The sequence below is a fragment of the Diaphorina citri genome, unplaced genomic scaffold, assembly GCF_000475195.1.
Source record: "Diaphorina citri unplaced genomic scaffold, Diaci psyllid genome assembly version 1.1 scaffold283, whole genome shotgun sequence".
In the NCBI taxonomy this organism is placed as follows: domain Eukaryota; kingdom Metazoa; phylum Arthropoda; class Insecta; order Hemiptera; family Psyllidae; genus Diaphorina; species Diaphorina citri.
This window is the reverse complement of record NW_007377719.1, coordinates 58,756-72,738: the sequence shown is the minus strand read 5'-3', so window position 1 is coordinate 72,738 and position 13,983 is coordinate 58,756. Positions and strand designations below refer to the sequence as shown.

General features: G+C 38.6%; 2 protein-coding genes and 1 long non-coding RNA gene across 3 annotated transcripts in view; 1 reads left to right on the top strand and 2 right to left on the bottom strand.

Annotated features, from left to right (window-relative positions):
- Window positions 1–4,339, top strand: part of LOC103507022 (cyclin-dependent kinases regulatory subunit) — a 5,224-nt gene extending 885 nt beyond the window's left edge. Inside the window, exons 2-4 of the mRNA XM_008471450.3 lie at window positions 3,308–3,387; window positions 3,550–3,597; window positions 3,937–4,339. Of these exons, the coding sequence (XP_008469672.1) occupies window positions 3,308–3,387; window positions 3,550–3,597; window positions 3,937–3,989 (181 nt within the window). The 3' untranslated portion in view covers window positions 3,990–4,339. The remainder of the gene's footprint in view (window positions 1–3,307; window positions 3,388–3,549; window positions 3,598–3,936) is intronic.
- Window positions 4,340–4,523: 184 nt separating this feature from the next.
- LOC113466513 lies at window positions 4,524–5,338 on the bottom strand. The gene is made up of 2 exons (XR_003390890.1): window positions 5,237–5,338; window positions 4,524–4,610 (listed from the first exon to the last, which is right to left on the bottom strand). It is a non-coding gene; the product is annotated as an uncharacterized LOC113466513 (long non-coding RNA).
- A 1,350-nt stretch (window positions 5,339–6,688) lies between these two features.
- The window catches only part of LOC103507031 (cartilage oligomeric matrix protein), a gene marked incomplete at its 3' end in the record, with an annotated part of 30,105 nt that continues 22,810 nt past the window's right edge, over window positions 6,689–13,983 (bottom strand). Inside the window, 12 exon segments of the mRNA XM_026821979.1 lie at window positions 6,689–6,874; window positions 7,244–7,453; window positions 8,276–8,381; window positions 9,089–9,264; window positions 9,864–10,041; window positions 10,710–10,884; window positions 11,844–11,991; window positions 12,294–12,418; window positions 12,683–12,756; window positions 13,023–13,052; window positions 13,316–13,349; window positions 13,629–13,729. Coding sequence (XP_026677780.1) covers window positions 6,689–6,874; window positions 7,244–7,453; window positions 8,276–8,381; window positions 9,089–9,264; window positions 9,864–10,041; window positions 10,710–10,884; window positions 11,844–11,991; window positions 12,294–12,418; window positions 12,683–12,756; window positions 13,023–13,052; window positions 13,316–13,349; window positions 13,629–13,729 — 1,543 coding nt within the window.

Sequence of the window (13,983 nt, the reverse complement as noted above, 5' to 3'; positions counted from 1 at the left end):
TATAGGCCCATTTTTTTTTTTTTTTTTTTTTTTTTTCATTTTTGGAATAAATTCTTTTACACCAGTGCCCCTAAAGGCTCAAATATTATTACTCTGACTGGGATTTGAACCCAGTATCTCCTGTTCAAGAGCTTGGGCATAGAGGTATTCTATGTATGTAATTTCATATATAAATAGAAAGTAAAAAAGTAAAATGAAAACACACATATTGTTTGAACTCATTGTATTTGTGGCAAGATACCTATAAATGAAGTTACCTTTAAAAAAAATGAAATTCATAACGTTTAAAGTAGTTAGAAAAGAATCCTAGTTTATTAGAAAAAGAAATCCAACTAAGAGTTGATATACATATTCATTCTGTAAATGAAAACACACATATTGTTTGAACTCATTGTATTTGTGGCAAGATACCTATAAATGAAGTTACCTTTAAAAAATGAAATTCATAACGTTTAAAGTAGTTAGAAAAGAATCCTAGTTTATTAGAAAAAGAAATCCAACTAAGAGTTGATATACATATTCACTCTGTGTGGGTTTGATTTTTAAACTGTAAACTCGTGTGAGTTCGACATTTCTTGAAACTTTTTTTTTTCCAAATGAAAACACACATATTGTTTGAACTCATTGTATTTGTGGCAAGATACCTATAAATGAAGTTACCTTTAAAAAATGAAATTCATAATGTTTAAAGTAGTTAGAAAAGAATCCTAGTTTATTAGAAAAAGAAATCTAACTAAGAGTTGATATACATATTCATTCTGTGTGGGTTTGATTTTTAAACTGTAAACTCGTGTGAGTTTGACATTTCTTGAAACTTTTTTTTTCTTAGCTAGAAAAATTATTTCTACTTTTTTTTCCTTGTCTTTGAAGAACAGAATTTACATCTCAGTCAGTAACATATGGTATGGGACCATTATGTTTCTGTGAATACCTGAAGTCAACCATTTGCCATATGTCATTGGTATGAAACTTATGAAGCAAAACATGGGCAAATGACCCTATATCCTATATTACGACTTCTCACTGTAGGTATATATGCTGTGCCAGCTTTATTTCAATCTTTTCCTTACTTTCTTGAAAGTATCTTTTGATTTTGTAAATAACTTTAGAATTCTAAAATCCATCCTTCTTTCTTTTTTTACTTAATTTTGTAAGCATAGGTAGTTTTATATACAAATTTTAATTGATAAAATCAAAAAATAAATGATGTTTATTTTTGTGGCAAAATATTGCTTAATTTTTTCACCCCTGTATTTAAATACGTAATACCGTAATGCTTTTCCCCCGTTTTATTTTTAGAGGATAAAAGCGCTTTCAATTTTTGAACCCATTAAATTAATTGACTTTTTTTGCATCAGCATCCCCTGTATTCAAGTACGTAATACCGTAATGCTTTTCCCCCGTTTTATTTTTAGAGGATAAAAGCCCTTTCAATTTTTGAACCCATTAAATTAATTGACTTTTTTTGCATCAGCATCCAAATTTTTTAATCCAGATTCCATCCTCCCAGATTGTTGGTGACTATTTAACTAATGCATGTTGTGTCCAGTTTGTAGTCTGCTTGCTTTTGGCATTTGGCAAGGTACCTACATTCGAATTTTCGATTTTAAAATTTAATTCTATCTGGTTCATTCTGTGTGGGTTTGATTTTTAAACTGTAAACTCGTGTGAGTTCGACATTTCTTGAAACTTTTTTTTTTCTTAGCTAGAAAAATCATTTCTATTTTTTTTTTCCTTGTCTTTATTCATTCTGTGTGGGTTTGATTTTTAAACTGTAAACTCGTGTGAGTTCGACATTTCTTGAAACTTTTTTTTTTCTTAGCTAGAAAAATTATTTCTACTTTTTTATTTTCCTTGTCTTTGAAGAACAGAATTTACATCTCAGTCAGTAACATATGGTATGGGACCATTATGTTTCTGTGAATACCTGAAGTCTAAACCACTTGCCATATGTCATTGGTATGAAACTTATGAAGCAAAACATGGGCAAATGACCCTATATCCTATATTATGACTTCTCACTGTAGGTATATGTATATGCTGTGCCAGCTTTATTTCAATCTTTTCCTTATTGTCTTTGAAGAACAGAATTTACATCTCAGTCAGTAACATATGGTATGGGACCATTATGTTTCTGTGAATACCTGAAGTCTAAACCATTTGCCATATGTCATTGCTATGAAACTTATGAAGCAAAACATGGGCAAATGACCCTAGTTCCTATATTATGACTGCTCACTGTAGGTATATATATGCTGTGCCAGCTTTATTTCAATCTTTTCTTTCCTTACTTTCTTGAAAGTATCTTTTGATTTTGTAAATAACCTTAGAATTCTAAATCTATCCTTCTTTCTTTTTTTACTTAATTTTGTAAGCATAGGTAGTTTTATATACAAATTTTAATTAATAAAATCAAAAAATAAATGATGTTTATTTTTGTGGCAAAATATTGCTTGATTTTTTCACCCCTGTATTCAAGTACGTAATACCGTAATGCTTTTCCCCCGTTTTATTTTTAGAGGATAAAAGCCCTTTCAATTTTTGAACCCATTAATATTTAGTTGACTTTTTTGCATCAGCATCCAAATTTTTAATCCAGATTCCATCCTCCCAGATTGTTGGTGACTATTTAACTAATGCATGTTGTGTCCAGTTTGTAGTCTGCTTGCTTTTGGCATTTGGCAAGGTACCTACATTCGAATTTTCGATTTTAAAATTTAATTTTATCTGTAAGTACAAAAGGTAAAAGTAACGTTGAAAATAACTGTCACTTGAAATAATGTTCACACAATTTTCTGAAAGATGCCTTCAGCAACACTTTACAATCAGGAGCACTGTTCTTGACACTAGGTCACCCCTGCTTAAGTGTTAATCCTAGAATAAATAATAGGCTTAAATTACTACGCTGATAAATATTATGATAGCAAATATGAATACAGGTAAGATGTCAAACTCCAGAACAGAAACCCTTGGTTTTTAGATGGATTTGTTCTCGGAACGGCTGGCTTTCTCATGTCCTGTCTTCCTTCTCTCTTCGATTTTGGGACGATAAGACCATATAGCAGTTACAGTTCCCTCTGTCAAACCTCTTAAAAAAAAGAAACTTGGTTTGTTATCCTTTCCAGTAGACAAAAAAAAAGAATGAATGAATGAATTACCTATGTAAAATGGTTTGGTAGGTACCTACTTCTTATCTTCTTTTTATTGAGTTTAGGCAGTTCATCAGTAATAATTTCTGTTCAGTAAGTTACTACAAGCCACATTATTTGAATTTCAAGTCCAAACACTCATACATTTTATTTTCCAGACATGTTGTACTACCAAAGGAACTGGCAAAATTGGTGCCAAAAACTCATTTGATGTCAGAAGAACAATGGAGAGCAATAGGTGTCCTGATACGTCCGGAGTTCCATCTTTGTCGAAATCTTTGTCACATACATTGCCCACGCCATCACCTGCCGCAGTAAAATCAGATCAGTATGAGCTTAACATTAAAAATCAAGTTAAAATTACAATAACAGCATGGTCAACTTTGGAGGATAATGATAGGTGTCCAAATGAGTCCCGGATGGATCCATTACATGCACCATGCCCCAGGTAACTAGTAGGAGTATTAATAAAATCAGTCCTTCACATAGAATTATCTGATACACCCCGGATGGATCCATTACATGCACCATGCCCCAGGTAACTAGTAGGAGTATTAATAAAATCAGTCCTTCATGTAGAATTATCTGATACGTACGTTGACAGAGGTGGATATCCCGGATGGATCCATTACATGCACCATGCCCCAGGTAACTAGTAGGAGTATTAATAAAATCAGTCCTTCATGTAGAATTATCTGATACATACCTCGACAGAGGTGGATATTATTATTTTAATTTGGCAGTATTGCTGAGTAGTAATGTAATTGTAATTTCCACATTGTTTCAGAACCTCACATCCTACTGTTTCGGAGACCAATACAAAGCCAGCCCACTAACTAGGTGATAGCTCATGTTTTGGTGCACCATCAATTCACCATCTCTTGTATGATAAACTTCTTTCGGTGATAAAACTCTGTACAAAGTAAGATTGTTTACCTCTAACTTATTTTAATTACCATGTAATTTATTCCCATCAGTGATGTTACTTGCTTTTCTGAGACTTTCCATTATGCTTCTCCAATGAAATTAATCTCCAAAGAATCTCCTTTAAAAATAACAAATAGAAAAGGAAACAGATATGAAATTTAATCATTGAGAAATTCCCCTAATGTGATGAGTTTCACTATTTCTTTTCTCCCACATCACATTGAAAATCTTTGATCCATGATTATAATCAATCTCATTGTGTTGGGTAGGTAGCTTATTGTATCCTCTTAATATCTATTCGTCAGAAAAACTATTCGTTTGAACGAGTTGAATGATTCACTACCCCCCTCTCCCCTCTTGCCTCTTACTGTATGCCAGAGTGAGTTCCTCAGCATTGTACCGGGTCCGGTGGCACTGTCCACGACTTTGAGTTGAATACCGGGTTCCGCGACCGCTCGGAACGGTGTCGTCTGCCAGTAGACCTGCGAGTTCTTCTTCCACATCATGACGTAGAACTTCTGACTGCTCTGATAACTGAAGACGAGAGAAAACATTGAACGTTACTATCAATATAGCCTTCATTAAAGTCCAAATTAGGAAATCAAGGGAAATTCTTTGTGTTCTAAAATGATGTAGGTCCATAATTTCTGTTTGTAAGGAGCCGGGTCTGTAGATTACATTAGAGCCGCTTTCATTTTGATTTCACTACAATTCCTACCTTTCTAAATTAGACCTGCGAGTTCTTCTTCCACATCATGACGTAGAACTTCTGACTGCTCTGGTAACTGAAGACGAGAGAAAACATTGAACGTTACTATCAATATAGCCTTCATTAAAGTCCAAATTAAGAAATCAAGGGAAATTCTTCGTGTTCTAAAATGATGTAGGTCCATAATTTCTGTTTGTAAGGAGCCGGGTCTGTAGATTACATTAGAGCCGCTTTACATTTCGATTTCACTACAATTCCTATCTTTCTAAACTCCTTGAATACTAAGAAATTTCAGGGCATTTGAAAAAAGAAATGCATATAAAGCAGATTTTTTACTTCCCTTATCCTACAGGAAGGAAAGTAATGTAATTGGGTGAAATTTTTTCAACTTATGATAGAAGCAATAAAACGCTGTCCCATCTTTATCTGAACAACAATGTCGCAACGTTACCTGAACACAAATCCAGCATAGTCGTCATCAATATCCGTATCCACGAAGAAAGTTCCCTCGAAGTCCACGCCTGAGAATTTATCCTGACCAATAGCAAGGCCGATCCGCCGTTTCGACCGTCAGCGCACTCGTCAATATCCACGCACGTCTGTCTAAACCGGACCGCATGCTCCAAACCCACTCCCTGTACGCCTGTACTGCCCGTGAATCCAGCAGGACAAGGATCGCACCTGTAGCCCGGGAATAAGTTGGTACATTGAACCCTCGGGTCACAAGGCTCGGCTAAATCACACTGCGAACACACAAATTGGAAACAGTTTTTTACACAAAAAATCCACCCTGAGGCTTAGGTGTAGGGACAAATAGCCCAAAAAGATGGTTTAAGCTTAGACGAATCTTTTTTTTTTTTTTAATTCCCTGGGACTGCAAAGTACTTCCTCAGGGATCACATCTGCCGTTCTCGCCTCGCCGCCGCCGCAGAAAGGTAACTGTGGAGGCAAGACGAATCTACAGTTCTATTAAAAAAATCACCCTGTTTTCTGGTGGATTTTGGATGTATCTATGTACCATTTAGAGTGCGAAGCACGGTACCTAATACCATTTGATTTGTGTCAAACGTATTGTGGCCTTTTTTGTTGAAACTTTACTCCCTGCGGGTCCAGAATGACGGTCGTGTATCGCCTGTGAGATAAAGACACGTAGAATTGAAGATTATTTCATGTATACTGCTGGGATAAGGCTTAAAAGCTGAAAACCTTCGAGTAACCCATTAGTTGGGTGAAAGAGCTTACTGTGTGAGAATCCTGCCATAAAGCCTTAAAGGACGCGTTTCGTTTTGATTGAATCTCATCAGCTAAGCAGAGCTCACCCCAAGTTCAAGATGTTTGGTTGATATATTTATGTAGTTTGATATTTACAAAGTTACTGAGACATCAATCAAGATGATATATACGTAATATGTAGGGTTAACTTCACTGTACAAACTGTTGTTACAGATCTTTTCTCAAGAGGATTCCCATCTACTAGGTATAGCCCACCTCTAGTTCAAGATGTTTGTTTGTTTGATAGATGTTTAACTTCACTGTAGAACTGCTACAAATCTTTAGTGCGGTTGCTCTCTTTCAGTGAAATTATCACTGCAATCTTCACATCTTTTGTGACAAATAATAAGTGCAAAGTTTAGACGGAATGAGACTTAAAATTGTTAAAATGGACTATAAAATTATTAGACTCTCTTCAAGTATCCACTCTAATTCTCAACACACTGTCTTCTCCTTCAACTTGCCTTGAGCGCACGGGTTGCGCGAACATCCACCAATGCGTTGACATCTCTCACCGTCTCCTGTGTATCCGGACGGACAAGGACCACATGTGTAGCCTTCAACCGTATCGGTGTAAAAGGGGGGGGGGGAAGAAAAGACTCGTGTGGTCTGTCATAGCATCCCCATCCCTACCTGATTCTCCGTATCTCCTGTATGCCAGAGTGAGTTCCTCAGCATTGTACCGGGTCCGGTGGCACTGTCCACGACTTTGAGTTGAATACCGGGTTCCGCGACCGCTCTGAACGGTGTCGTCTGCCAGTAGACCTGGGAGTTCTTCTTCCACATCATGACGTAGAACTTCTGACTGCTCTGGTAACTGAAGACGAGAGAAAACATTGAACGTTACTGTCAATATAGCCTTCATTAAAGTCCAAATTAAGAAATCAAGGGAATTTTTTTGTGTTCTAAAATGATGTAGGTCCATAATTTCTGTTTGTAACGAGCCGGGTCTGTAGATTACATTAGAGCCGCTTTACATTTCAATTTCACTACAATTCCTATCTTTCTAAACTCCTTGAATACTAAGACATTTCAGGGCATTTGAAAAAAGAAATGCATATAAGGCAGATTTTTTACTTCCCTTATCCTACAGGAAGGAAAGTAATGTAATTGGGTGAAATTTTTTCAATGTATGATAGAAGCAATAAAACGCTGTCCCATCTTTATCTGAACAACATTACTTTACCTGAACACAAATCCAGCATAGTCGTCATCGATGTCCGTATCCACGAAGAAAGTTCCCTCGAAGTCCACGCCTGAGAATTTATCCTGGCCAATAGCAAGGCCCGGATCACTGTTCATGGTCTGCAGGATTTCAGCGCCGTGGTTGTAAATCACCCAGTGGGGATCAATCTGAGATGTTCCCTGGGGGTCCAGAATGACGGTCGTGTATCGCCTGTGAGATAAAGACACGTAGAATCGAAGATTATTTCATGTATACTACTGGTACTGGAATAAGGCTTACCTGCGGGTCCAGAATGACGGTCGTGTATCGCCTGTGAGATAAAGACACGTAGAATTGAAGATTATTTCATGTATACTGCTGGGATAAAGCCTTAAAGCTGAAAACCTTCGAGTAACCCATTAGTTGGGTGAAAGAGCTCACTGTGTGAGAATCCTGCCATAAAGCCTTAAAGGACGCGTTTCGTTTTGATTGAATCTCATTAGCTAAGCATAGCTCACCCCAAGTTCAAGATGTTTGGTTGATATATTTATGTAGTTTGATATTTACAAAGTTACTGAGACATCAATTAAGATGATGTAATATGTAGGTTTAACTTCACTGTACAAATTGTTGTTACAGATCTTTTCTCAAGAGGATTCTCATCAACTAGGTAGGTATAGCCCACCTCTAGTTCAAGATGTTTGTTTGTTTGTTTGATAGATGTTTAACTTCACTGTAGAACTGCTACAAATCTTTAGTGATTTTGATTGAATCTCATCAGCTAAGCATAGCTCACCCCAAGTTCAAGATGTTTGGTTGATATATTTATGTAGTTTGATATTTACAAAGCTACTGAGACATCAATCAAGATGATATATACGTAATATGTAGGTTTAACTTCACTGTACAAATTGTTGTTACAGATCTTTTCTCAAGAGGATTCTCATCTACTAGGTATAGCCCACCTCTAGTTCAAGTTGTTTGTTTGTTTGATAGATGTTTAACTTCACTGTAGAACTGCTACAAATCGTTAGTGACGGACTTTATGCTCACCTGAAGTCAGTTCTGTAGACAAGAGAATTGTTAGGACACACATCTGATACGTCCGGAGTTCCATCTTTGTCGAAATCTTTGTCACATACATTGCCCACGCCATCACCTGCCGCATTAAAATCAGATCAGCATTATAATGAGCTTAACATTAAAAACCAAGTTAAAATTATAATAACATCATGGTCAACTTTGGAGGATAATCGAGAGAAAACTTTTCCTCGCTCGCCTAATATTTGAGTTTCGTTTATGTTTTTAGTTTGATAAATACAAGTTCGGCCATGCCTTTTCCAAAAGTTTGGCCATGCCTCGGGATGAACTAGCGGGATTCCGGAGCGAAGCGACGGAATTCAGCTAGTACACAATAAAAATACCCGGATTATAATACGGAATCCAGACGAACGTTGGTCCACCTCGAAATAAAAGAGGTTTTGCGAGGATTGGTGGCTGTGGCCAATAAGGCCCAACAAATCCCAAATGCTGCCCTAGTGTAATATTGTATCAAATACACAATAAAAATATCCGGATTATAATACGGAATCCAGACGAACGTTGGTCCACCTCGAAATAAAAGAGGTTTTGCGAAGATTGGTGGTTGTGGCCAATAAGGCCCAACAAATCTCAAATGCTGCCCTAGTGTAATATATTAATACGGAATCCAGACGAACGTTGGTCCACCTCGAAATAAAAGAGGTTTTGCGAGGATTGGTGGCTGTGGCCAATAAGGCCCAACAAATCTCAAATGCTGCCCTAGTGTAATATATTTATAACCTACATTGTCCTTGCAAGACGACTCGATAGCCGTTTGCTACTTACCGTCTGAATCGTCCTGGTTAGGATTGTAAATGAGACGGCAGTTGTCTTCATCGTTGGAAATGCCATCACCGTCCAAATCCGGATCACACTCGTCTCCCTTGCCGTCACGGTCGTTATCCAGCTGGTTGGGATTTGCCACCTTGGGACAGTTGTCCATCGGATCAGGAACACCATCGCTGTACACGAAAAATAAGTATGTATTTGAATTTGCATTGAGCTACGGATATACACAAAAAGCCCACTCTGAGGCTTAAGTGTTGGGGCAACTGCCCCAAGGGATGGGTTCAGCTTATACGAATCTACTAGTATCTACAGAAAGAACTCATTTCCCCTGTGTTTATCAGACCATCAGAATATATGAAAATCTCCTCTTCAAGTGTGCCAAAGGCCAGGCCAGAAATGAACGCGCCTTTCATTATTTACATTCGGCACACCAACATGGCCACTGCTTTGTTTTTCTGCGCTTATTTTTTCCCTTTATCAAAATTTCCCCATTTACAAATTATTTTCGATTTCCATTTCGTCCTCCTCCTTTAAGTTTTTTTTCCAAGAAGTTTCATAGAGGGAACTGTAACTCCTAGGTTCTTATCGTTCCGAAATCTAAGAGAGAAGGAAGACAAGATAGGAGAAAGCCAGCCGTTCCGAGAACGAACATCAGGATAAAATCCGTCCCGAGCGGAAATCGAACCCGTGGCCTAGCGCTTACAATCCAGACGCGCTACCAACCAAACTAACTAAGGTGGCTAGAATAAGGCTTAAATCCTGCATAACTTACTGATCAGTGTCCACACCGGAATCACACACGTCACCAATATGGTTACTGTTCGAGTCGGTTTGTTCCGGGTTCGATACCCGGGGGCAGTTGTCACACGCGTCACCAATACCGTCGTGATCTGAGTCCCGCTGATCTGGATTGGCGTTACGGGGGCAGTTGTCGGCGTGATTGTTGATTCCTAAAACGGTGAGACAAAAGACAATGTGGTGAATTCATAAGCTGTGTCCACACATGGTCCACCTCGTCGATCGTCGGTTTTTACACATGTTCCACTTTTACCGAAGTTCCAGTCCACTTTTACCGAACCTACTCAGATCGATCTGAAACTTACATCTTGGATCGACATCAATGGACGACTACATTCCGTAGTCAACAACTATACAAGGACAAAATCTACATAAACGAACATCTAACTAAGGCCAATCAAGACCTTCTCTTCAAGGTGAAGAAGCTCAAGGAGGTGAATGGATGTAAGTTCGTTTGGATCCTAGATTGTGATCAGATTGATCAAGAAGAACGAATCCTCACGCATCCACGTCATCTCGGAATGTGCGAGACCTCTAATGCTAATGTTTACTCGTATACGACTAAGGCTGGGGGTTACATTTCTTCATTTGGACGAATCAGAATGTTGTCCATCTGAGAAAAAATGAGATACTAACGATAGAAATTGACTTTGTCTCATACTATTATCTCGTAATATACGAAACTATTTGACAAATAAAAAAACATATCCCCCTGAGCAAAAAAAACTAAACTTATACCTAAAGAAGTCATATAAGCGCGTTAAAAATTCTTTACTGTGGAACTGTTCAAAACGTATTTGGACGGCTAGTGACTACTCACCATCGTTATCCATATCGTTATCACAGGCATCTCCTGTGCCATCATTATCCGTGTCCGTCTGGTCTACATTGGGCACAGTGGGACAGTTATCACAAGCGTCTCCCAACCTACGGTCCCGCATCCCATCCTGGTCACTGTCCAGTTGGTCCGGGTTATGCACATAAGGACAGTTGTCCTGTAAGGAAGGGATATTTCGTTATAGCTCAAGGACCGAGTTTGCTGGTTCATGTTGAAACGCACAGTGGGACAGTTATCACAAGCGTCTCCCAACCTACGGTCCCGCATCCCATCCTGGTCACTGTCCAGTTGGTCCGGGTTATGCACGTAAGGACAGTTGTCCTGTAAGGAAGGGATATTTCGTTATAGCTCAAGGACCGAGTTTGCTGGTTCATGTTGAAATGATTGTTGATATGTGGCCTGTTCTACGATCGACTCTTCTCTCTTCAACCCTCAATTTACAATCCTTAGTTTAAGCATAGAAAAAAGAAAAGTACCGTTCTTACCGAGGGGTTCGTAGAAGCTTTACCCATCTTTTAGGGCTGTTTTCCCCTAAACCTTAGCCTCTGAGTGGGGAAAAAAGAAAAGTACCGTTCTTACCGAGGGGTTCGTAGAAGCTTTACCCATCTTTTAGGGCTGTTTTCCCCTAAATTTCAGCCTCTGAGGAAAAAAGAAAAGTACCGTTCTTACCGAGGGGTTCGTAGAAGCTTTACCCATCTTTTAGGGCTGTTTTCCCCTAAATTTCAGCCTCGTGTAAAGTTATATTCAACCAGCCTTGGTCGTTACTGTCTATAGTCCTCACCTGGACGGCAAATGTTACATCTCTCGATGTAATCTCGAAGGGCCCGGGTTTCAGCTCTCTGCAATCAGATAACGAGTCACAAAAATGAAAAATAGAATCACAAAATTAGGAAAATTGAATCACAAAATCGGGGTTCTGACACCTTTGACCCCATGGTCATTACAGCTAATACTGTAAATTCTGGTTCTCCAGATGCTCATATTGCAGCGAAGCAAAAGCTCAAACTTGGTCTTCGAAAAAATTGGACATACCGAGTCTTTTCGAATCGATTTTCTATGTATTTGTGGGTTTCTCTGAGTGGGTTTTTTGTGTATGGAGTTAAGCTGTGGTCTTACCGAGGGGTTCAGAATGCCGTCGTTGTCAGCATCGTCATCGCAGATGTCTCCTATATTGTCCTCGTCAGCATCTTCTTGACCTGAGTTAGGAATGTGCACACAGTTGTCCTGGAAGGCATAGAAAATAATGGAGAAGTTGATGAAAGCTCTGAAAATGCTCCTTGTTACAAATTGCTCTTGGATTAACAAAGTTGCCTTGGTGGTGTAGTGGTTAAAGCGCTCGCCTGGGTAAATAGGAGAGTACGGGCTCCATCCCAGCCGAAGTATGGACTTTTTATTCTCATTATTTGAGAGTTTGGCCTCATAATAATAGAGTTCCTAGGGTTATGTTGTTGTTGGGTACGGGCTCCATCCCAGCCGAAGTATGGCCTTTTTATTCTCATTATTTGAGAGTTTGGCCTCATAATAATAGAGTTCCTAGGGTTATGTTGTTGTTGTTGTTTTAGCGGCTTTAGCTTTCGCCGAATGGTGACGGTAGAATAAAGAAGGTTAGGTGGTAGAGAATGCCTCCGGCCACCTGGACGGCAAATGTTACATCTCTCGATGTAATCTCGGAGGGCCCGGGTTTCAGCTCTCTGCAATCAGATAACGAGTCACAAAAATGAAAAATAGAGTCACAAAATTAGGAAAATTGAATCACAAAATCGGGGTTCTGACACCTTTGAACCCATGGTCATTACAGCTAAGAGTGTAAATTCTGGTTCTCCAGATGCTCATATTGCAGCGAAGCAAAAGCTCGAACTTGGTCTTCGAAAAAATTGGATATACCGAGTCTTGTCGAATCGATTTTCCATGTATTTGTAGGTTTGGTTGAAATATCTTTTAGTTCGAGATCTTACCTGAGCCTCAAGCTCCTGCTGAAGACGCTTGACGAGGGAAGTCAACTCATTGACTGTTTTGATCAGGATATTATCTGTGAAACAGAAGAAGAAAATAATGAGTATGCTGCTTCTGCACATTCACTTCATTCGCCGCTAAAACTTGACTCAAAAAAGTATTTTTTGTCATCTCAAAAATATCACTACAATCTTTGGTCGTTTTGTCTTGACGAAAAGATCAACTGTAGAGTGTAGATTGTTGAACCCAACTATAAATTAGAGGTACACATAAATGCTCCTCAATTTTTCTTGTTCTATTGATTTTAATTCAAGATTTATGTTATCAGAAAATGCAACTCACCATCACATTCGTGACCGATTGGAATATCACCTGAAAGCAAAAATATTAAAGAAATGGTTTAGAATTTTTGATTGTAGAATCATATCTTACTATTGGTACCACAGTAAACAATGCTCTCTCCTGATTTCAATCTTCTTGTTCCCTTCACTCACATAGCTACTGGTATTTTTCGTCACTCCCGTCAATTCTTACGTTCTCAACCATCCCACCCTTCTTCCATATCCCATCTTCAATTTTTTCAGCTAATCTCTGCGCCAATCTCGATCAAAGTACTACCTACTGTGGGATGGAGCTATAAGATCGGTCACAAGGCTCGGCTAAATCACACTGCGAACAGAAAATGAAAATGAGAAGAAGAATTGGTCAGCACACTGGAAAACAGTTTTATTACACAAAAAATCCACCCTGAGGCTTAGGTGTAGGAACAAACAGCCCAAAAAGATGGTTTAAGCTTAGTCGAATCTACAGTTCTATTAAAAAATTCACCCTGTTTTCTGGTGGATTTTGGATGTATCTATGCACCATTTAGAGTGCGAAGCACGGTACCTAATACCATTTGATTTGTGTCAAACGTATTGTGGCCTTTTTTGTTGAAACTTTACTCACCTCATCAATGTCGTGACATCGGGTACCATTGCCTGTCGTTCCCTCAGGACAGCTTCCACATCTGTAGTATGGATGCTCGGGAATATCGTCACATCGTACACCTGAAATGTAACATCACATTGTAATGAGGTTTTGCTGCCGAAAGTTCTAACCTTTAGTTTTCTAGTTCCTTTTTATGTGCCTATCGCTGCTGGAGCTAGGATCTGGTTTCCGACAATTACTTGTACATACTTAACTATACCGTCCATCTCTGCACTTCAAGTGCAATTTGTCTGGTTGCTCTCTTTCAGTGAAATTATCACTGCAATCTTCACATCTTTTGTGACAAATAATAAGTGCAAAGTTTAGACGGAAT